Source organism: Mastigoproctus giganteus, chromosome 6, assembly GCF_048544385.1.
Source record: "Mastigoproctus giganteus isolate SK-2022 chromosome 6, ASM4854438v1, whole genome shotgun sequence".
Lineage (NCBI taxonomy): Eukaryota > Metazoa > Arthropoda > Arachnida > Uropygi > Thelyphonidae > Mastigoproctus > Mastigoproctus giganteus.
Window position 1 is genome coordinate 225,853,355 of NC_143580.1, and position 25,766 is coordinate 225,879,120.

At 36.4% G+C, this 25,766-nt stretch overlaps 1 protein-coding gene across 1 annotated transcript in view; it reads right to left on the bottom strand.

The window, feature by feature from the left end:
* LOC150085042 (uncharacterized) overlaps positions 1 to 25,766 on the bottom strand; it is a 186,146-nt gene that overhangs the window by 54,584 nt on the left and 105,796 nt on the right. The window contains exons 5-7 of the mRNA XM_090376441.1: positions 22,772 to 22,900; positions 13,948 to 14,248; positions 3,853 to 4,178 (exon numbers count right to left, since the gene is read on the bottom strand). Of these exons, the coding sequence (XP_090232567.1) occupies positions 3,853 to 4,178; positions 13,948 to 14,248; positions 22,772 to 22,900 (756 nt within the window). The remainder of the gene's footprint in view (positions 1 to 3,852; positions 4,179 to 13,947; positions 14,249 to 22,771; positions 22,901 to 25,766) is intronic.

The window sequence follows — 25,766 nt, forward strand, 5'->3', positions numbered from 1 at the left end:
AAAAGGAAGAAATACTCTTGATCTAGTTATCAAGTGCATTAAGAATCTGCAGGTAAAAGGCTCACTGGATGGCAGCAATCACAGTATACTAATATGGAATTTAATTAAAGACATAACTACTGTCAAGGATAAAGGGAAAGGCTTTTTCAAGGGTGACTACAGAGGTCTCAGACAGTTTTTAAATTGTGTGCAGTGGGATCAATGGTGGTGTTAACAACAGCAAATTCTAAATGCGAAGTATTCAGGGAGGTAATCAAAGAAGCTACTAGACTTTTCATACCAACAAAGAAATACTGTTAAAGGCTTGTTGTTATTTTGTTTGTTTGTTATTTGGTTTTTAGGAGCTTTAGCAACTAAGGCCATATTGCTCCGGGGATATGCGGTGGTCATTCCCTGACCTTTCCGGGCACAGGCTCGAACCCCAGTCTAATCAAGAAGCGTGTGCTACGCACTGCTGTTCCTACCCACCTGGCTACAGAGGCGCCTACTGTTAAAGGCTTAGACCTAAATGGATGTCAGATGAACTATTGAGACATGTATCAGAGAAGAAAAGTGCATGGGATGCATATAAATTGTCAGGTGAAGCAGAGGTCTATGGTACATATAAATTTGTCTGTAATCAGATCAAAGGAGAATAGGCAAGCTAAGGCAGATTATGAGAAGTCTCTGGCAAAGAATGCAGAGACCTATGCTTATATTAACAGTAGTAGGAAGGGGTTGAATCACATTGGGCCAAGATGTTTATTGGTTAACTGTTGATGACACTACTGCTCATGTTGCAGATAAATTGAATAGGTATTTTGCATCTACATTCACAAGAGGAATTCTTTAGGGTAGGACATGCCAAAAGTTTATCAAACTCTAAAGTGGAGCTAAATGACTTTGCAATAACTGAAAGGAGAGTGGAGGAGAAATTGTTGAGGATGGACATAAAGGCACCTGTGGTGGATGGAATCTATCCAATTATTTTAAGGGAGTCAGCAAAGGAAATAAACTCTTAGCCATAATTATGAGAGCATCCTTAGAATCAGGTGGGGTTCCTATGGACTGCAGAAATGTGAATATATCCCCAATTCTTAAAGGGGAATTAAAAGGCAACATGAGTAATTACAAACCTGTTATCTCCATAACAGGTTTGTAATTACTCCAGGGAAAATAACGGAATCACTGGAAATACTGCAATCACAGCATGGTTTTGTCAAGGGGCAGTCTTGTCTAACCAATCTGATAGTTTACTATGATGCAGTGATCAAGAGATGAAACCCCAACATCTGAAACAAAAACTACACAGGAACCAACATCAACCATTTAACCCTAGAGGCTCTATTGTAGCTTATCTAATGCTCATGCAACTCAACCTACATAAGAGAAACATATAGAAGACTCAATAAAAGGATACAAGAACATAAGACACTCAACATAGCAAAATCAAAAATTCTGAGACAGCTGCATGTGCCTTTTCCTGCAGAGGCACATAGGACTTCTCCAACACCATAGTACTGACAATAAATTCATTGTACTCCAGAAGAATCTTCAAAGAAGCCTACTTCATAAAATGTTTCAGAAGGTCCACAATTAACAAGAAGCAAGGAATTAACTTCCACAACGCTTATTACAACATATTCCATGCAGATATTCTGAAGAAGTTCTCAGCAAAAAGAAGGTTCCAAACATCTGGAGTACTTTTTCCTAATGGAAAAAGTAACTCCAGGAAGTCACATTCAAAATTAAATTAATTTAAAATTTAAACTAAAACTTGTAATTAAATAAGCAATTAATCAACCAAAAATTATTATTATCATCATCACCATATCATTATTCAAATACAGTAATCATAATAATTTAGCAACTGTATAGCAATTTTATTGGAATATTGTAATTTAATTTAAATGGGTCTGGTAGTATAACAAAATCAATTATTGAAAGATAATATGTCGATCAATCCATTTGGACCTGAACCTACAGCAGTATTTCTTAGTTGGAACAAAAAGTTTAGTAGCTACCAAAATTACTTCCTTGAATACTTCCTATTTAGAATTTGCTGTTGGTAACATCATCTGTTGGTCCCACTGTATAGAACCTAAAAAATCTCTGAGACCACTTTAGCCACCTTTACAAAAGCAAAAACCCTTCCCTTTACCCCTGATGGTAGTTACATCTTTAAGTAAATCCCACATCACTACACTGTGATCACTGCTACCTAGTGGTTCCTTTATCTGTAAATTCTTAATGCATGAATAATCACTGCTGATAAATCAGATGAAGAGTGTTGCTCCCTCTTGTTGCCTCTCTAACATGCTGCAGTACAAAACAGTCATCCAATAAATCCACAAGAGCCTTGCTAGCGTGCGAGTGACCAATCGACAAGTTCCTGTCTATATCTGGGAAGTTAAAATCTCCCATTACAAGGCACTCTGATTTACTGGCCCACTATTTCTCTGTATAATTGTTCATTGTACTCATCAGATTCATTAGGCCTATAACAAACTCCTACCCTCATTTTTGCTTTCCCAGTGCTTATGTCACACAAAACTGACTCAACATTGCACTGTACATCTATGTCAACTGGATGCACTTCCTTAGATTTTGTGTTTCTTAACTAATAGCATAACCCCATCTCCCTTCCTATCCTGTCTATACTTTCTGTACACATTGTACTCCCCAAATTCCAATTTTGCATCCCTTATATCTGAGTGGCACCAAGTCTCTGATATCCCAACAATATCTTCCTTGGATGTCTTAACTAGCACTTCAAATTCATCAGATTTGTGTACTATACTCCTAGCATTGGTGTACATGCACCTGTTCTTACTCTTAGTTACTCTAACACAGCCCTTGTATTTACTTGTTTCATGATCACCGAGCAACTGGTTTTCTGGGCCTGCTGCTCATTCCAATAGAAACAGTGCAAGAATCATTTCCACCTCTGCCTGCAGATACTATTAACCTATTAGTCTGTGAATCCCACCAAGCTAGCAGTTTTCCAACCTGCCTAACATTGCCGCGACAGCATTAGCAAATATTCTTGCACCCTTTCTATTTAAGTGTATCCCATCCCTGTAGAAGCAATCTTTCCTGTTAACAAGCACAGACCATGCTGAGAAAAATTCTACCCCATGAGCCCTGCACAACCTCTCCAGGGCCAAATTGATTGACAAGGCTCTCATCATATACTCCCTCCTATTGTGTCTGGGCAGGATTGCAGACACTTTCAAATTTACCTCTAACTCATAACTTTTTTTTCAGCATTGACCTGTACTTGTTTAGTTTCTAAATAATTTTAATGGAAATGATATTAACAAATAAAGAGGTAAAAATATGAATCCTTTATCGTTATAACTTTTCACAACTTAATTGTACATAAAATTAGCAACATATCAAAAATCAATGAAAATGGAAACTACTGTACCTCATTGTTTGCTCACTCATTTAATCAAATGCTAATTAATTAAATATATGTTTAAAGTCTTTAGTGAAGGAGTGTAATATTTTCAAACCATGGCCTCTGACTTAACCTTTTAGCCTTTCTTATTGTCAGGATATGGAATACAATACCTATATTCCTAACTACAATAATAATGTATTACCTGCTACCCTTACTGAGGTAAGACAAAATCTGTGGTTAACATTATCAACAAAAAAGTGCAAACTGGTGCAGGAATTTGGATACTATATATGGAGCAATTCATTGAGTTTGCATTGAGATTGTAATAGACTAATAAGAAACTGAGTTTTTCTTTTATTTAGTTATGATTTTTATTATGACAATCACAATAATCTCTATAAAGGTACAGAACATTTGTTCTTTAGCACACAACTTTTAAAATTTAAATAATAAATTTAAAAACTTACCTTCTTGGTAACATTTTCATTTTTTTTGGGGCGTTGTACCACACGTTCATTTTCCGTTTTGCGAGGAGCAAATTTACTTATGCTGTCCTTAATACCCAATTTTTTTCGAGGTACATTATTATCAAAAGCGATGGTAAATGCTGTAGCTAAAGCTGCTGAATTTGATTTCTCTTTTGTGCTATCATTAGGTAATTCCACTGGCACTGTGGCTTCACTGTGATTTTCAGTTATCAAAGATTTCACCTGCATTTCTTCTTGTGGCTGTGATGATTTTTGATTTGGCTTATTTATTACAGATGAATTTTCACAATTTGCTTTTGAAACTTCTGGAAAATTATTACAAAATGTTTAAATACAAGTTTAAATAAGTGTTTTAAATTAATACTAATATTAAAACAGAATATGCTATATTTTTTTTTTTTTTTTTTATGTACACCCCAAACATGAGAGGTATTAGAACCTATAGTACTTACTACTGTGCTTGGGTTGGAGGTTGGGAAGATGAAAGAAGATATTTGTTGACATTGGACTTGCACTTCTGTAGACTGTAATTTTCAGGAAATATGCATGAAGGAAGGTTATTCCAGAAAACGGCAGTTGAATGGATAAACGAGGAAGATAAAAAGTTGGTTCTGTGAGTTTGAAGTTGAACAGTAAATGGATGTTGGCTGGTGGCAGCATGTGTTTGGACTGTTTTGAAAGAGAGAGCAGGAATTATAGAAACCAATTCAGAAGAACAGTGCCCATGGAAATATCTGTAGAAGAGGCATGCAGCAGAAACAGTACGTCTATGAGACAGCGAGAGACTCTGTTAGAGATGAATCATAAATTAACCTAACTGCCCTCTTATGAATGGAATCAAGAAGCCTTAGAGAGGTTTTGGGGGCGCCACACCAGATGTGGAAACAATATTCCATGGTAGGGTGGATTTACGATTTATACTGAGTGAGCAGCTGTTTGGAAGAAAAGTAATGCCGAGAGCAAAAGAGAAAACCAAGTTTTTTAGATGCAGAGAAAGCAATATTTGTAATGTGCTTGTGCCAAGAGAGATTAGAAGTCAGGGTAATCCCCAAAAGAGATATATCATTTTGCCTAGAAATCAGAATGTCACCAAAGATAAGCATAGGAGCAGAAGAAACCTTTTTGCAAGATATAAAACAAGGCTGAGTTTTAGAAGGATTGAAATCAACTAAGTTGTCTTTGTCCCACTGGAGAATTGCCTGAAGATCAGCATTTAAGGAATTGGTAGCAGATTTTCGAGAAGTTGAAGCTGATTGAACAGGTCAAGGTTTCTCAAAATGGAAAGTGGAATGCAATATGCTATCATCGGCAAAACTATGGATAGGATTTCCAGTCAATGGAAGAAGGTCAATAATATAAAAGAGGAAAAGAACTGAACCTTGGAGGACACCGGCATTAGTGGAGACAGAAGACAGAGAGCCATCTACCATCACTCTCAGTGAGCGATCAGAGAGAAAACTGGATAACCAATTACAAAAAACAGTTGGCAAACCATAAGATGGAAGCTTGTTTAGAAGACCTTTATGCCAAACACAATCAAAAGCCTTTGAGATGTCTAGAGCAACTACTCATGTTTCACCAAACTCTTCCATTGAATTAGTCCATAAATGGATAACATAAGCCAGAATATCACCAGTGGATCGACACTGACGGAATCCATACTGGCGATAGTTGATCAGACGGAAGGTTTCTAGGTAGTTTAAGAGTTGGCGGTTAATTGATTTCTCCATTACTTTAAAAAGAGTAAAAGTAATTGCAATGGGACGATAATTGGATGGGAGGAATTTGTCACCGTTTATAGGAATTGGCTAGATATGAGCAAATTTCCAAGCAGAAGGAAAAACACCTTTGGAATAAGAAAGTGAAAAAAGGCAGCAAAGAACAGGAGTAATTTCAGGAGCACAGGTTTTGAGAACAAGTGGAGAAATACCATCAGGACAGAGCTTTCTTAGCATCAAGATTTGTAAAAATCCTTCTGACATCCTTTTGACGGAGGACCACAGGAGGCATTGAATGGAGCGTGTTGGGAATGGTGGGAGGTGTTTTACCAAGATCATTAATATATGAGTTGGAAGAAAAATGGGATGCTATCAGGTCAGCTTTATCCTTGGCTGAAGTGACAACAGAACCATCTGGTTTGGAGAGAGGTGGGAGTAGAGAAGGGCAAAAGTTGCGGCCAAAAGCTTTGGAAAGAGACCAGAATGCTAGGCTACCATTAGGGCAAGAAGCAAGTTTTCTACTCTTAGTCTGTTCAAACTCTAGATTGGACTGATTAATAACTGCTTTACAATTGTTGCGAGCTTTGGTGTAGGCAGAAAATGAAACTGAAGAATTGGAAACAAGCCAATTACAATATGCAGCGTTCTTCTCTTGAACAGCCTTAGCACATTTATTGGAAAACCAAGGTTTAGATAAAGGATGAGATTTTAAAGTGGAGTGTGAGATAAATGATTCCATTCCTGCAAGAATAATTTCACTGACACGATCTGAGCAAACATTGACATCAGAAGTTTTGAAACAGTAATCTGACCAAGGAAAAGAAATCTTGCAGGTCATCCCATTCTACATTCTTGTAATGCCAAACAATATGAGGTTGGGAATAGCCATGATATATAGGCTCCATTGTAGAAGAGACAATCACCAAGTTGTGATCTGAGGTGCCTAAAGGGCCTCTCACTTCGACCGTGTACTTAGAAGGGTTGTTTGCGAGAAAAAGATCGAGCGTATTGGCTGAATGGTTAGGATTGTCCAGTATTCTTGTATGTAAATGAACAATCTGTGCAAGGTCATTAGTAATTGCAAAAGCCTCAACTTCTCGACCAGCTGGGTCGGTGTGACTAGAGAACAGAAGCCAGCTGGAGTTGTGAACAGTAAAATCACCAAGGAAAATTACCTCACTGTTAGGTAAGTTGGACTGGAGAAAGTCAAGTTGCAAAGAGAGGAAGTCAAAGAGTTCCAAGTGATTAATGGAGTTCGGAGAACGGTAGAGAAAACATGGATTTGACAGAATGAGGTAGAAAGATTTTAAGGCAGAGAAAATCGAAAAGAGGAGATTCCAAATTACCCAGTTTTTGACAGGGAATATCAGAACGGAACTTATGCACACGTACCACCTTTGAGGCGAAAGGAATCAGACAGTGAATAATTTGGGCAACTGAGATGAGCAGTAGTTGAATCAACCGATAACTGAGATTCTGTCAGAAAAGTACGTGGGGCTTGGCAGACTGCAAGTGGAAATGGACATCATTGAGATTAGAATTGAGACCACGTATATTTGGGAAATGAATTAGGTAGTGTTTGGGAGGTTTAGATCTTTTCACAGATAAGCTTACTCTATTAGTTTGAAAATTCATGGTGTATTCAATAGTAAGAAAAGTGGGTGGGACATGCTGTATGAAGCAATGAAATTTTTGGATATGGTAAGAATATTGTTGTTGTTTGTTGTTGTTGTTTTGGTTTTTTTTAGGAGCATTAGCAACTAAGGCCATATTGCTCCAGGAATATGCGGTGGTCATTCCCTGACCTTTCCGCATCTTCCGTATTTGGTGGTGACGGGCTCGAACTCCGGTCTAATCAAGAAGCATGTGCTACGCACTGCTGCTCCTTCCCACCTGGCTACGGAGGCGTCGGTAAGAATATACCCAGATCCTTGACATAATGTGGCCTCGACAATGCCCCTCATATACACACTACTTGGACTCCCTCCAGTCACTATCTGGCAGAGTAGAGGTAGCAAGATTATACACTAGCTGATCCAGAAGCCTCCTAGAGAGTTACCAATAGGTTCGGTCCGGTGTTCTAACTAGCGGCCCGCCTGCGAACACCATTTTAGAGCTGTACCCTCGAATGTAATGAATATTGGATCTCGCCACGATGTTCATCTTAACCTCAAAGTCATGAATCATACTGCATGATGGAAGAGATGGGGAAGGGTTGACCGGAACTTAGCTCTGGAGACTAAACATGGATTCCACCACTTCAAGCCTCCAATAAGCAAAGTGGTAGTATTGCACCGGTTGATGAGAGTCATCTACCATCTAGTACTGCCTAGTAACACAGAGAGAGAGAGGCGGCATTCCTCCGTGTGGTGTGGGCACCACACCTCGACCCCTGCTTACGTTGGTTCACACCTGGACGGTCACCCACCATGTACTTGTGCATGGAGGTTATACCCAGGATTACTAACAGTTCCGCTATCGTGAAGGTGCAAGCAGAGGATTAGGCTGTCACAGACCATCCGGACTTTGCCTAAATTGGGTCCACTTGACTTGAGTGTCACCCGAATATCAGGTCCGTCAGCGTTTTAGACTCCCAGGTAGCAAGTACAGCTTGTCTGTCATATCTGAGAGAAGGAATTTATTTTGTAGAGACAAAATTACACTTGAAGAAAAGTGGTGGAAGGGTCTTTGCTGATGTCACTGAGGGTTAAAAAAAACTGCTGCTTGTTTCGGTCAAGATGTGGGACAGGAATAACACAGATACATTTTTTTGCAGTGATATATATCAAAGAAGTACTGCACACATCAATGGTTCTTGGTGAGGCCACAAAAGTCAAAGAATCTTTTGATATTGGAAATATGTGACAAGAACAACAATGAAAAATTAATTTATTAATTAATTAATTTAAACAAAAAAGAAACTTGTGATAGGGCAAAAAACTTAAATAACTAAGGGATATGTCAGTGTAGCAAACAGTACAAGAATACTCAGTTTGAATTGCATCAACAGAAATGTCAGGAGTGTTGTTAATAAAATGAGTGAATGTGAATTCCTAGTAGGACAACACATTGAACACTTAGTTGTACATAATAGGGTTAAGTGTTGGTTTGGTGTTTAATAGCACATTGGCAACTGAGGCCATAATGCACAGGTTAAGAGTAACTTGGTGTCACCCAGGAATAGGATAATGAGCCTAGCTCTGACACATATAATGTATTTAGAAGGGCTGGTGTGAATTGTCATGTTTGGAAATATCACATGCCACCATAGCGTGTGTGGTGCAAAATAGCAGAGAGCAAAATAAAAATGAGGGCATACTACACATGGGGAAGCGTATAATGAGAGCATCTTATAAACAGATGGAATGGGTGAGTATGTGACCATTTTGTTATGGGAGATTTCAATCTGTCCCTTACTGACTAGAACAACTGGCTAGAATATAAAATTTTTGACCTTTGTTGTATGAAATTTATTTTATACACAGTACAGTGACTGCTGGCCAATTCTTTCAGGTGTCCACCAAATACAAATCTTGAGGTTATTTTGACTATAGAATTTGTGGTACAAATTAACTTAATACACCTGAAAACTACTGGCAATGCAATTTAGACACTGAACTTGCTCAGCAGAAGAAAAGCTAGACACAGTATTCAAAATTTTAATCGATAATCTAACGTGATAGCCCATACATAAGAATAAAAATTAAATATGTCAAAAAAAGCTAAAAGTCTTTTCTGAAAGTATGCAGAAGTGTCTCCTGGTATCATGGTTTGCCAGATGTTTGTATCATGGTTTGCCAGAAGGGATGAATCAGATTGGTCCACTGGATATTGATGGTTCAACTACTGATGATCCTGCTCAGGTGACTAACAAACTAAAAGAGTATTTTGCATCTACATTCACCCATGAGGAGTTATTCAGGGAGGGGGATGCCAGAGGCGAGTTAAACTCTGGCAGTGATCTGGATGATTTTGTAATAACTGAGAGGAAAGTGGAGGATAAATTGTTGAAGATAAACATAAAAAAGGCACCCAGGGTGGACGGGATCTATCCAGTTATAAAAGGAGACAGCAAAGGAAGTAAGCAAACCCTTAGCCATAATTATGAGAGCTTCTTTGAACCCAGGGGAGGTACCCATGGACTGGAGATGTGCAAATGTGACCTCAATTCACAAAGGAGGATCAAAGGCTGACATAAGTAATTATAGACCTGTGAGCTTAACTTCTGTTCCAGGAAAATTAATGGAGGCACTGGTTAAAGAAGCACTGCAGAATCATCTAGACAAGACTTCAGTTATAGCTCGGACACAGCACGGTTTTGTTAAGGGAAAGTCTTGCCTGACCAATTTGATTGGATACTATGATGTGGTCACAAAGGAACTGGATGCAGGGAATAACTTTGATATTATATATTTGGATCTTAGAAAAGCTTTTGATACTGTTGCACATGGCAGACTGCTGCACAAATTGGAGCAGTGTGGCATTGGAGGCAAATTGCTGCTATGGATAAAGGGATGGTTGAGGGGAAGAAGACAGAGTGGTAATCAATGGACACTGCTCATCGTGGACTAATGTTATTAGTGGAGTCCATCAGGCTTCATTGTTAGGTCCATTATTGTTTTCTGTATTTATAAATTATATTGATGATGGTATATCAAGCTTAATGTCCAAGTTTGCAGACAATACAAAGGTTGGCAGGGTTGTTAAGGACACTACTGACGCTATGCTGCTGCTGCAACAGGGCTGAGAGGTGGCAAATGAAGTTTAACATTGACAAATGTAAAGTACTACATATGGGAAGCAGCAACCCCAGAGTGACGTATCAACTATGTGGTACTACACTGACAGTGGTAGAGAACCAAAAGGATCTGGGGGTAATTGTGCAGGCAGATATGAAGTTTTCTGAGCAGTGAAGACGGTCTGCTTTTTTTTTTTTTGGTAGTTGTTGGCGCATCGGCTTCTGTGGCCATAATGCCCCTTCCAAGGTTTTTGCAGTACTTTGATCCAAGCCCGAGGCGGGATTTGAACCTGCGACCTTTGGGTTGCCAGGCAGGCACTTTACCCACCTGGCTAGCCCGGTCGACTCTGCAAGAGTAGCTCATAGTGTCTTGTCATTGATATACAGGAATTTTTCTAGCAGGGATAAGGCGGTGATTATCCCCTTATATAAGGCAATGGTCAGTCCACACCTTGAGTACTGTATACAGGTCTGGAGGCCTCATTTTAAGAAGGATGTAGAGCTGTTGGAACGAGTATAGAGAAGGGCAACAAGATTAGTGAATGGAACAAAAGATTGCTCTTACGAAGAAAGGCTTAAATTTTGCAAATTACAGTGTCTGGAGACTAGGCACCTGCGAGGTGATCTGATTGAGGTGTATAACGCCTTGAATGGTTTGAGCATGCTCAATGCTGATGGAATTTTTCCTCTTGCTCAGAATAATCATTTGAGAGGGCATAAATTCAAATTGAGGAAAGAAAGATGTCGGATAGATATACAGGAGTTTGCCTTTAGCCAGTGGGTGGTTGGTTGGTGGAACAGACTTCCATCCTTTGTTGTGGAAGTTGATAGCCTAAATAAATTTAAGGCTGAGCTGGACAGGTACTTGGAACACCATATGCCTCTACTAATGCTAATGTAAATCAGTGTTTTCTACTGACAGGAAAGGCGATACGAAATGATAAGTTTGATCTTAAAAGAAAAATTTTAAATAATTATTACAGCAGATAACATTATTTCAGTAATTTTACACATTCATCACAGGTTCATTAATAGGGCACTTTCACACCTGCAGAGTTGAATTACCATCAGATATTGTAATAGCAAGTAAAATCATGCAGGCTGATTGACTGAAAGTTTAGTTTATCAAGCAATAGACGTGACAATTGCCATAAAAGATTAGATTCAGTGAATAATCAAACACTTGACCCATAATGTGCAAAATATGATCAGCTATGAACTGCAACTAAGCAAATCAATGAACAGCAAAGCTGCAAATCCCAAGATTCTCCTGTACTATAATTATTACTAGATTTTGTTTTTATTTTGACTTAATTTTTATTTTTAGCACAAATTAGCAGGACATTAACTATAAAAAATTACGAAGAGCTTAAAGATAAATGTGATTTATCTCACTTGGGTTGCTGTAAAATCAGAGAATTTCAAAATAAGTAAAACACATTGTTAACACTTCTGAATTAATCATAATATTAACAATAAGAAAAAATAAATAAATTGTTTATAAATATTCACACACAGCAGTGTTACAACCTTCTTGGTAGTTTGTAATAAGCATGCATTACTGAAAAATAAATAAATAATAATAATAGAATAAAATGCTGCTATCATGATTGTCAAGAAGGAAAAAAAAAACTAAACTATCAGAAATATTTCATGTTTGAAATATTTCATTTTCAAACTGTCTGCACTAAAAGTGTTTCAAAATATGTATTTTATAACTCACACTGCCAACTAATGTTTCAGAATTTATTTTTGAAGAAAAAAAAAAAAAAAAAAAAAACAACGCCAACTGGAAGTTCTAAGTATTGGAATAATTTTGAAACTTAAAAATCACTGGACTTGGAATAGAAAATAAGATATATTTAATGATATTAACAAATACTGGTACTTATATGTCACTTTTAAGTACAGTAAGACTGCATCATCTGGTTAAGAATCATCTAGTTCAGTCCTCACAATTTGAAATATTAAAAAAAATTGAAAAAATTTTAAAAATTATTTGTGAAAATTAGATGGCAAATGCAAACTCACACTTTCACAGTTTCACAAACTCACGTTTTCATTGGTTCTGATAGTTGGATCCACTAATTAATTATGAATATGCTATGATTGGCAATGACCACAACAATTTGTGAACAGAATGCCATGATTTTAATTCAGAAGAGTAAATTTATCAACCAGAATGGCAATTACAGCCAAAATTGAACAATGATTGCAGTTAAAAAATGCAAGAATTTTTCTAGTCTCTTGCTACAGAGGAAATAGCCTTCAAATTTTCCAAAACATTAAACTTAAAGCATTTTAGGACATTGTCAAGTTAATGTGTTGAGAGAAGAATAGGATTTAAACATGGAATCCAGAAATATCACCAAATATTTAGTAGTCCTATTGTGTATGGTGGTTGGAGAGGGGTTTAGCTTATTGTAATAATTTGAACACAATATAATTTACTTGATAACAATTCTTGTGGTTAATTAGCATTATTCATATTTCCATAAATTCATCATCTGGTTAGCTTAGGTTTCAAAAATAAAATAATATTTCCAAAATAAATTTACTGTAATGTGATGCAGTTGTGGGTAACTACTTTTTTTTTTTTTTTTTTTAGGTTTCTGTGCTTATTTGCCATGATTTTCATGGTCGTTTTTCAAAGCAATGTTTGTGATTTAGTAATATAAGATGGGACTTGTATAAAAGTGAAAAGGTACCAAAAGGGCATCTCAAGTTTTGTTTGCAGCCCATGCAAAAGGTGAACAATTTCAACCACTAGTTGTAAGAAAATATCAGTAATTCAGATGCTTCAAACACTTCCAAACCAGTTATTAGTACTACTACAGAGGGCTAAAAATGTGTGGATGATTTGGAACTCTGTTGAATGAGTGCAAGACAATAATAAACTGAGAAAGGAGTAAAAGCATATTTTAATGACTGCTGATAACTGTATTGCCCATTTACTAGTTGACTATGTGTCAAATGTAACACTCAAGTTTCATCATCCCCTATTTACTATTTCATGCCAGCAACCTTTAGGATCAAGGCATTATGCATATCAAGGTATTATCCATATGTGAATGAAATACTATGTAATTATTGTCTGAAATTGCAGCAAAGGTGAAATTTCCTTTTACAGTTGCAGATGCATGGGAAAAGATAACATATGAAACCATCACTAAATGCTTTTCTAACTGCTGATGAATTTTATTAACATGCAGATGTCATGCTTAGCATTAACTCTCACAGCAGAGAAAGAGGTATCTACAAAAGTCAACCACTCTAAATCACAGAGAGAGAGAGAGAGCAATATAATTACACATTAATTTTATAGAAAAATTTTAATGATAACTTTTAAAAAGTTGCAATTAAGAGCCATAACTGGTTTTTTTTCCCTAAAATTTAAAGTTTTTAATATACAATTTCTATATTAAATTTCTAATCTAAGTTAGAAATCATTTAGAAATACTGACATAAGATAGAAAATAAAGTAAAGTGCTTGATGAGCTTTATATTTCTATGGCATAAGCAATACATAATATATTCTGCAAATATAATGAACATCAAATATTTAATGATGAGAATCTGTCAAAGAAACCAAAGGAAAAATACAGACAATTTACTTACTTGTGTGTTCAGGAGAACAATTTATTTTATTTGATGTTACCACAGAAGTATTACCATTAGCAGTTCCACTTATTAGTTGTCCTTTGCTCCTCGGTGGAGGCTGAGTAAGGTTTGTAGACCTCCTGTCTGTAGAACAGTTCAGTGAAATTTGTGGAGGCGGTGTCACCACCTTTGTAAGGTCTTCCAATGAGTCAGCATCATGTAAAGGAGCAGTGTCTTCTATTTTACAGGAAACTTGTTTAACAGGTTTATTGACTATCTTTTCTTTAATACAAGTGTTCTGTTCTTTTGAAGGACTAGCCTAAAAGAGCAGAGATAGTAGCTACATTAGCAAAACAGGTACAACTCATTTTAAGAGTTGTCAATCCATCATCAAGATAACATTTATACTATAGTTCCCTTCCACCAATTTTAGAGCAAATAAAACCACTGACTTGGTTTCATTTTGATGACTGTTATTCTTATTCAGTTCTCATCTTTGATTTGAATAAAAATAGCAATAAAATAAAAGGAGCCTAAAAGTCTATAGTGAGTCTGAAAATCTTCCAATACAATACAACATTAGAAAACTTATTTTATGCTAAGTATATTTGTGTTTAAAACACATGCTTGACTCATACAAATAATGAATCAGTATTCAAATCCAAATATATTTAACATAAAATAACATTATTCTGCATGAGAGCCCTGATATGCTATACCAAGACTGCTTACAAATAAACCAGCCATGTACTTTTAAAAAGAAATGTCATATAATTAATAAATAATGCTTAATTTTAATACAATCATTGTTGCCATAAATACAATTAGCATTACCATAATATAATATATAATACAATTAAAAAATAAATTCTCATTTATTTTATGGGTCTACATCCTAATTTTACTGAAAAAGAAAATATATATTAATTCTCTAGCTAGTGTACTGGTATTTTTAAAAAAACCGAATATAATAATAAAAATATACATTTGTCACAATTAATCAGTGTGAATTTCAGTATTCCTTTATATGGTCTTCATTTCTGATCTACATCACTGATCATTTTTTTTTTTTTTTTTTTAACTGGAAGCACATAGCAGAAAAAAAATAAAATTATGGATCTGGGTTTGTTGGTGTACAAACTGCAGCATATTTCTACTCCTGTACTGTTTTTCCTTAGATTTTGTTTCAGCTTTGATTTCCTTTGCTCCCCATCACCATGTATTGGAAGTGATCAAGGAAATAATACTTTCTGAATAACAGACTACTGTTACTATTCTTTTTCCTGATTATCCAATATATTGTCAGAAAAAAAGAATGAAATTATAAAGCACACTTTTAAACTATTTCTTGTCCTTTTCCCTCAAAAAAATATACCTGCTAGCATTAGTTTCTAACATTCTCAATAGAGGGGTAATGCAAAACACTAAGGATTTACCTGTACAACTTTGTACAAGGTTCAACTCATTCTAGTAATTAAAAACTAATTGACAACTCTGACTAAGCCTAACACTATCAAACATTACAAATATGAGGTGTGGTCAAAAAAGTTCAGGGAGGGAATTTCAAAATTCAAATTTTGGCATTGTAGCAAGTTGCAACTTGATGTAATATGGTTGGTGACTCATAGTAATACACAAATCACCCATTTCCCTTTTAGTCAGTTCGAATTGGCATTCACTGAATAAAAGAAGTTTTGTCTGATTTTAAAATGAGTGATTTTACTGAGCAGAAAATTTCGAATTTTGTTTCATTAGAGAAAAGTGCAACAAAAACTCATCAAATGTTAAAACCAGCTTTTAGAGAAGACACTGCATCATACAAAATCTTTTTCAGTGGTTCACAAAGCTTAAATAGGGATAACTGTCTGTCAAAGAAGATCATTACTCTGGCATCCCTTTGACTTCAAAAGCCAATGATTCAATCATTTGTGATCTGATCACAAGTGATCAATGTTTAACTAGCAGCAAAGTTTCTGAGACATGTCAATTGATTTTAATACAAGATTTAGAAATACAACACAATTCAGCTAAGTATGTGCCTTGCATCCTCAATGGTGATCACAGAGAGCAGCAAGTTCTTGCATGTCAGGGTCTTCAACAATGTACCACTGACCCACACATTGTTCTTCCATCACTACACTAGCCAATACGATTTTTACCTCCAAGAACTTAAATGCTGTTTTTAACCAATTTTTATGCATAGATCTTGAAAATCACCATGATAGTTTCACATCACATCACAGTTATTAAATATAGGGGGAGTTACATTTAACCAAAATATGGCAATTTCGCATAGTCTAGCCAGTAATGTATGACATACTGATTTATTTTAACAGATATAAGCTAATTCTCTTAATTTTAGAAATCGATTCTAGGTTTTCTTGTGATAAACATAATCAGACTTCTACCTATTGTTCTTATGTTCGAATTCCACTGTGCAGAGACAAGTGGTACTCAAATAATAGATTTCAGCCTTATTTTTTGACTTGCAGGGCACTGTGCATTATGAATTTGTCCTGCACGATCAAATAGTGAACCAAGAATACCAGAAAATAGTTTATACACAATGCCTACCAATTAATTTCATTTTAACACATTTATACTTTTACATCTTTTAATTAATAATATTTCAGTCATGACAGCTTAAAATTCAACAAAATTTTTTAATATTCATTCTATATGAAGCCTTATGGCTTCATATATGATGAAGTATGTAACATGCATCACTAAATGATGTTATTACATAACACTAGTTATGTAATAACTAGTATGTAATATGCATCATTAAACTTATGATGCACATTACATACTAGTTAAAACATCCTCTTCCTCACATAAATTATGATACAAGACAAAAATACATTATTATCCAAATCTAGAACAGCTGCACATGATTAAAATACTTTTGATCTACAGATTGATATTACATGAAGCCATTGCAATAAAATGTTTTAAACTGATCACTAATGATCACATTAACCTTTGCAGAAGTGCAATCAAACATACTGGGGGGGGGGGGTCAGTGTAAATATCTGCTATATTAATCCATTTATTATTGCAAGTACAAAAAATCAACTTCTATTTTAACTTGAAAAACTGAGTCTAGTTTCCTTTTATTTTTTGGCAGTGTCTTAAAAGTTGATAGTAATAAAACTAACAGAAGGGCATTTATAACAATTTTAACTAATACCTTGGGAAGGTGCAAATGAACTTATGGACTTTTGCAAATATCTCTGATGCCTAGAGTCCAGTTTATGTAAATTACATAATAATCTTCTGTGTATGCCTAAATTAATCCTTCATAAACGTTTTCAGCACATAAGTCTTCACACAATTTAATTCTCGGCCGATAATGGGCTACTGCCCAAAATATGTTTTGTTTTGTTTTTTTAAAGCCAAAATCGGAATTTTTTTAAAATTTATTCTATTCTTTTCCTTAAAAGATTTGTAAACTTTATATATATATATATATTATACTATTATTATTTTTAATATTGCTCCTGCACCCAGTTCTTTAGTTAATTTTATTAAAAAAAATAAAAAGATCATATCAATTTTACACATAGCAGAATGAATAGGCAATTTCTCCAAATGTTATAAGTTTTCAATCAGGATTTGATCTGAACTTATAGTGCATTTATTATTTCTTAGTAAAGTTCTCATAATAAGTGATGTGCATTATATAAAATTTTTCTGAAGCTAAAACAGGTTTTTGATTTAACTTTCTTTCCTTCTCTTTCATTTTAATTACATTAAAAATAATATACACCTTGATACCTACCTGACCAAGGGATTAAACTAAAAACAATATGGCCAAGGGATTAAATTAAATTTTAAATAATATGACCAAAGGATTACACTATAAATAGCTGTCACTGCTACACTTCCTTTGACTTGTCATATTTTTAATTATGAATTAAAATTCCATAATTTTTGGATGTATAATCAAAAGGAAAAAACAAATAAATAAAAATGTTTCACTGCATAATAGCAAAGCAGTTTAATTTTAAAAAAGTTAAAAACTTACACAGATTTGGATATGTATATGGTCCTTGGGGTTGTCACAGACATTCTCTCAGATATGCCAGACAAGCTGTACTTGCTACCTGGGAGTCTAAAACGCTGATGGAACTGATATTTGGGTGACACTCAAGTCAAGTGGACCCAATTTCGGCAAAGTCCGGACGGTCTGTGACAGCCAAATTCCTCTGCTTGCACCTTCACGATGGTGGGACTGTTACTAATCCTGGGTATAACCTCCATGCACAAGTACATGGTGGGTGACCACCCAGGTGTGAACCAACGTAAGCAGGGGTCGAGGTGTGGCACCCATACCACATGGAGGAACGCCGTCCCTCTATGTTACCAGGCAGTACTAGGTGGTAGATGACTTTCATCAACCGGTGAAATACCACCACTTTGTTTATTGGAGGCTTGAAGTGGTGGAACCCATGTTTAGTCTCTAGAGCTAAGTTCCGGTCAACCCTTCCCCATTTCTTCCATCATGCAGTATGATTGATGACTTTTGAGGTTATGATGAACGTTGTGGAGAGATCCAATATTCCTTACATTTTGAGGGTACAGCTCTAAAACGGTGTTCACAGGGCAGCCGCTAGTTAGTACACCGGACCGAACCTATTAGTAACTCTCTAGGAGGCTTCCAGATCAGCTAGTGTATAATCTTGCTACCTCTACTCTGCCAGATAGTGACTGGAGGGAGTCCGAGTAGTGTGTATGCGGGGAGCATTGTCGAGGCCACGTTATGTCAAGGATCTGGGTATATTCTTACCATGTGTATGCCATATCCAAAATTTTCATTACTTCATACAGCATGTCCCACCCACTTTTTCTTACTATTGAATACACCATGAATTGTCAAACTAATAGAGTAAGCTTATCTGCGAAAAGATCTAAACCTCCCAAGGACTTCCTAATTCATTTCACAAATATATGTGGCCTCAATTCTAATCTCAACGATGTCCATTTCCACTTGCAGTCTGCCAAACCCCATGTACTTTTTCTGACAGAATCTCAGTTATCGGTTGATTCAACTACTGCTCATCTCAGATTCCCAAATTATTCGCTGTATGATTCCTTTCGGCTCAAAGGTGGTACTTGTGCATATGTCCGTTCTGATATTCCCTGTCAGACTTGGCAATTTGGAATCTCCTCTCTTTGATCTTCTCTGGCTTAAAATCTCTCTACCTCATTGTTTCAAATTCATCTGTTGTCTCTACCGTTCTCCCAACTCCACTAATCACTTGGAGCTCTTTGACTTCCTCTCTTTGCAACTTGACTTTCTCCAGTCCAACTTTCCTAACAGTGAGGTAATTTTCCTTGGTGATTTTAATGTTCACAACTCCAGCTGGCTTCGGTTTTCTAGTCACACCGACCCAGCAGGTCGAGTTGCTGAGGCTTTTGCAATTACTAATGACTTAGCACAAATTGTTCATTTACCCACAAGAATACCAGACAATCCTAATCATACAGCCAATACGCTTGATCTTTTTCTCACAAACAACCCTTCTAAGTACACGGTCGAAGTGAGAGGTCCTTTAGGCACTTCAGATCACAACTTGGTGATTGTCTCTTCTCCAATGGAACCTTTATCTCATGGCTATTCCCAACCTCATGTTGTTTGGCATTACAAGAATGCAAAATGGGATGACCTGCAAGACTTCTTTTCCTTGGTCGGATTACTGTTTCAAAACTTCTGATGTCAACGTTTGTTCAGATCGTGTCAGTGAAATTATTCTTGCAGGAATGGAATCCTTTATCCCACACTCCACTTTAAAATCTCGTCCTTTATCTAAACCTTCGTTTTCCAATAAATGTGCTAAGGCTGTTCAAGAGAAGAATGTTGCATATCGTAATTGGCTTGTTTCTAATTCTTCAGTTTCATTTTCTGCCTACACCAAAGCTCGCAACAATTGTAAAGTAGTTATTAATCAGTCCAAACTAGAGTTTGAACAGACTAAGAGTAGAAAACTTGCTTCTTGCCCTAATGGTAGCCGAGCATTCTTGTCTCTTGCCAAAGCTACTGGCCGCAACTTTTGCCCATCTCTGCTCCCACCTCTGTCCAAACCAGATGGTTCTGTTGTCACTTCAGCCAAGGATAAAGCTGACCTGCTAGCATCCCATTTTTCTTCCAGCTCATGTATTAATGATCTTGGTAAAACACCTCCCACCATTCCCAACACGCTCCATTCAATGCCTCCTGTGGTCATCCGCCAAAAGGATATCAGAAGGATTTTGATGAATCTTGATGCTAAGAAAGCTCCAGGTCCTGGTGGTATTTCACCACTTATTCTCAAAACCTGTGCTCCTGAACTTACTCCTATTCTTTGCCGCCTTTTTTCACTTTCTTATTTCAAAGGTGTTTTTCTTTCTGCTTGGAAATTTGCTCATATCCAGCCAGTTCCTAAAAAGGGTGACAAATCCCTCCCATCCAATTATCGTCCCATTGCAATTACTTCTACTCTTTCTAAAGTAATGGAGAAATCAATTAACCGCCAACTCTTAAACTACCTAGAAACCTTCCGTCTGATCAACGATCACCAGTATGGATTCCGTCAGTGTCGATCCACTGGTGATATTTGGCTTATGTTACCCATTTATGGACTAATTCAATGGAAAGGTTCGGTGAAACACAAGTAGTTGCTCTTGACATCTCAAAGGCTTTTGATCGTGTTTGGCATAAAGATCTTCTACACAAGCTTCCATCTTATGGTTTGCCAACTGTTTTTAGTAATTGGTTATCCAGTTTTCTCTCTGATCGCTCACTGAGGGTGATGGTAGATGGCTCTCTGTCTTCTAACTTCTCCACTAATGCCAGTGTCCCCCAAGGTTCAGTTCTTTCCCCCCACTCTTTTCCTCTTGTATATTAATGACCTTCTTCCATTGACTGGAAATCCTATCCATAGTTTTGCCGATGATAGCACACTGCATTCAACTTTCCATTTTGAGAAACCTTGTCCTGCTCAATCAGGTGCCTCCATAGCAGGTGGGAAGGAGCAGCAGTGCGTAGCACACGCTTCTTGATTAGAACGGGGTTCAAGCCCGTCACCACCAAATACGGAGGATGCGGAAAGGTCAGGGAATGACCACCGCATATCCCGGAGCAATATGGCCTTAGTTGCTAATGCTCCTAAAAACCAAATAACAAACAAACAAATAAACCTGCTCAATCAGCTTCAACTTCTCGAAAATCTGCTACCAATTCCTTAAATGCCGATCTTCAGGTAATTCTCCAGTGGGGCAAAGACAACTTAGTTGATTTCAACCCTTCTAAAACTCAGTCTTGTCTTATATCTCGCAAAAAGGATTCTTCTGCTGCTATGCTTATCTTTAGTGACACTCCGATTTCTAGGCAAAATGATATATCTCTTTTGGGGATTACCCTGACTTCTAATTTCTCTTGGCACAAGCACATTATAAATATTGCTTCCTCTGCATCTAAAAAACTTGGTTTTCTCTTTCGCTCTCGGCGTTACTTTTCTTCCAAACAGCTGCTCACTCTATATAAATCGCAAATCCGTCCTGCCATGGAATATTGTTCCCACATCTGGGGTGGTGCCCCCAAAACCTCTCTCAGGCTTCTTGATTCCATTCAGAAGAGGGCAGTTAGGTTAATTAATGATTCATCTCTAACAGAGTCTCTCCACTCGCTTTCTCATAGACGTACTGTTTCTGCTGCATGCCTCTTCTACAGATACTTCCATGGGCACTGTTCTTCTGAATTGGCTTCTATAATTCCCGCTCTCTCTTTCAAAACAGCCCGAACACGTGCCGCCACCAGTCAACATCCATTTACTGTCCAACTTCAAACCCACAGAACCAACTTTTCATCTTCCTCATTTATTCATTCAACTGCCGTTTTCTGGAACAACCTTCCTTCATACGTATTTCCTGAAAATTACAATCTACAGAAGTTCAAGTCCAATGTCAACAAATATCTTCTTTCGTCTTCTCAACCTCCAACCCAAGCACGGTACTAAGTACTATAGGTTCTAATACCTCTCGTGTTTGGGGTTCACATAAAAAAAAAAAAAAATTTACATTGTTATGCATTTTGAATTCTTCATTTGTATCTTTGGGAATAAACAAAAGGATAAAATATGAGACTTACATACTGCTGCTACCTACTTACATACCAAACTGTCTTACAATTGCAAAAACCTTAAAGGTTTGGTTGTGCACATCTATACTGGTGTCCTGCACACATACAATCTCTCTTTCATTTCCTAAACAGGATATTAGTGAACACCTGCATAACCCTGTGAGATTTCTTGGACTGTAGGAGAGTCTGGCAACAGTATATAATCCTTGTATTTTATTTTTTATTTCCAAGACCACAAATGAAGAATTCAAAATAAATAATGGTGTAAATTATATTATATCCAAATTTTTGTAAGTTTTTCCTTCAATAATGTTATACCCATACAAAATGGCACATGCTTCATACCTCATATTAGAAACTACTGCCAAAGTAACAGTATCATGCACAAGTCTTATTACAGATTACTTCTGAAAAATAAGGAAGATTAACCAGACACTATCATTATCTCACTCTTATCAGATATTACTCTTATTGATTAATACCAGAAATTAATATAACTTCTGAATCAAAAGAATCAGCAGAAACCTTGAACAACATTATATATTATACAAATATACAATTTTCAGTTACTGTTTTGTTGCAGACTAACAAAGCTTTTACACTTTTGCGCAACAATGCGCAAAAGTGTTTTTCCTCCTCTGGTAAAAGATTTCCTTTTACCAGAGGAGGAAAAAAATAGTTGCCAGAGATAGAAATATTTGGATAATTATAAAAAATACTCACCATTTTTTGTGTCAAATTATCTACAGAGTTCTTTGAAACATTTTTTATTGGCAAAGACTTAGGAGGTATAGAATCTTTTGGTCTCTGAACATGAAAAACATCTGGACGTGCATGAGAGTCAAGGATAACCTTATTATTAGTTGAATTTTAAAAAAAAATAGCTGTTTGTAGTCTGAAGCAAAAATTCCGTATAGATTAATGGAAAAGTTGTGATATAGAAGAAAAAGTTACAATCTTAATCATTTGCATTTATTCACTTATGAATGTTAAAATCATGTAAAAATATCATGCAGAATTTTAAGGTTCACATTCAGCTATGACAATAGGGTTTTCTATAAGGGTGGTAGAAGGTCTGAATTTGAAAAAGATCCTCCATAAATATATTTTACAATATATAAAATTAGAAGTTGCAGCACAGAAGTCTACTCCCATAAGTAACACCATCTTGGAGGCAATGGTAATAATTTTCTGATTTGCACAAGCCATGCCAAGAGAAGTGGTCACTACTCTCATGATGGGGGAATTACAATATACCTCTTAAACCCAGAATTCTACACTTATATATTTTATTAGGAAAAAAATATTATATTTGCAAAAATTATGTTATGGCCAAGTTTCCATCCCACAGAAAACTACTTTTCTGTAGTTTCCCAGTGTGACCTGAATTCTATCCCTACCTCCTCTCTCATTAGTTGCTCTAAGTGAAAGACAGTTACTGTCACATTCAAACTGTACATCATATAAATAGGAAAAGAGAGTGGAATTTATTTACTTATTTTTTTAATAAGATGCTGGAAATATTTTCGTTGTACATTTGTTTCTTGAGTGTTGGTGTGGCAACATATCATAGTGAAGTATTACATTTAAAGCTTTAAATTTGGAAAGAAAAAAAAAAGCTGATTTTTTTTAAAGGTAATACGATGTAGTTCAATAACAGCAGCTGTTAGTCATAATTAAGAGCAAGCAATGAGAGACTAATCATATCATACTGTTATGACTGACAACTGAAAACATGCTGATTTAGGAAGCTACTGCAGTTTCCTGTGGTCATATTTATGCAGTTGTAGCAATTATTATTAATAATTTAACTGCTACTATGACAGTAAAGTTTCCCAAAGCGACCTAAGATCGATAATTGCCACTGCAACAACCACTAGCAGCAAGCTTTGCTGCTACATTGGATATTTTTCTAGTAGTTGCTAATTAAGTGAACTTTACTTCAAATTTAATTTTAAAAAAAGCAGCTGTTTTCAGTCGGGAGCAGATATTCCACCAGACTAATGAAAAAGCTGGGGTGCAGAGGCTATTGAAACATTGCTGGATTTATGAATTTATAATGTATTTATTAATTCAAGATTAATAATAACACTTTAACTTGCTTGTTCTCTTACTGTTTACTATTCTTAACAAAGAAAAAATTACCATAAACTACTCTGCTTATTCTGAGTTTGTTTTTAATAATGCAGCACTGCTTGAAAAGAATAACTATAAATTTATAGTTATTCTCATTGTACAGGCGAAACCCATTATAACGCAATGCTCGGGGTCCAAAAAATCATATCCTGATATGAGCAGGTCATGTTAGAAAATTCTAGCCATTTTTCGGCATTCAAACTTCATATGTACTATAAAATTTGCTCGTCTCTATTTTTCGGGTGATAATTGCAATACATTGTATAAGAAAAATGATGCAAAGAATAATGGAAATAATAATATGCCATTATGTTGTTCCAACCTTTTATTGGTGCACTGTACAATAAAGTATTTAAAAAACAATATTCATGCTGTTAAATATACATAAACATACACCTTTTGTCACAAAAACTGCTTTTCCATGTGGTTGTATTGACTGTTACATTTGCATTTTGAAATTAACAAACGGTCAAAAATTCACCAGAAAGAAGAAAATATCATTCACTCTGTGTTCTTTCAACTACTAAGTAGACATTAGCAAACAAACTTTTGTACATTTTAATCGTTACTTTCAAGTCTTTCATATTTTAAAAAACTGTATCAAGGGTTGACTGTTTCATTGCATCTGTTTCTTTTTAACAATTTCAATAAGGCATTTTAACTGAAAATTTAAAGGGAATCCACCTTTTCTGTTTCAAGAAATTTAAGTTCGCAAACCAACAATTGCCTCTGTGATACAAGTCAATAATAAAGTTACAAGTTGTTTATTAACGAAACAGGCCTACGCGCTCTGGATTCATTGAGGAATTTATTATAGCTAACACAGAGCGTACAAATAAAGAAGAAATATATGAGCTTTCGGCTATATGGTAGCCTTCATCAGAATTAAAAATACATGAATGGCAGTTGGAATGAAGATGTGCACTGCCAGGTGCGTGAGACGCGAGGTTTAATTGTTTGTTGACGTCTGTGGCTGTGACGCATGATGACGTGGCCAGCGTTTGTCCAATGATAGAACTACTGACTCTGTGATCGGGTTGACTTGGCAACCACTGTTCCTGTTCAAGGATTTATCCGAAGATTTTATATTTAACGATTCCAACCAGGTACGCTTTAGGTAATGGTGGGATCTGTCTACCACCACGACATCGCGGTGTGGGTCGATGTCGTGGTGGGTTGTCCAGACATGTTCGGCGATAGCTGAGTGTTCTATATCCGCTAAACGGATCGCTCTTTTGTGCTCCGAGAGACGTTTCTCGAGTCGACGTCCAGTCTCTCCAAAGTAGCAGCTAGTGCAGTCACGGCAAGAGATGCGGTAGACCAAACCGCTCTGCAGAAGGGTGGGGACAGGTGTTTTCACGTTGGAAATAAGCACCCGCCGATCACCGACATCGCCTTAGGTGTGGAAGCCAGCTTATCACGCCTCCCAGAAGATGTAGCCAACACAATCCGCTTGAAGACTGCAGCAGTTCTACACCGTGCTCGCCCCGTCTCTTCTAACCTCAACCGTACACAGTTTTCTGCCCTCAAGGCATTGAAACAGGATTCGTCCATCGTCATTCTACCGGCAGACAAAGGCCGC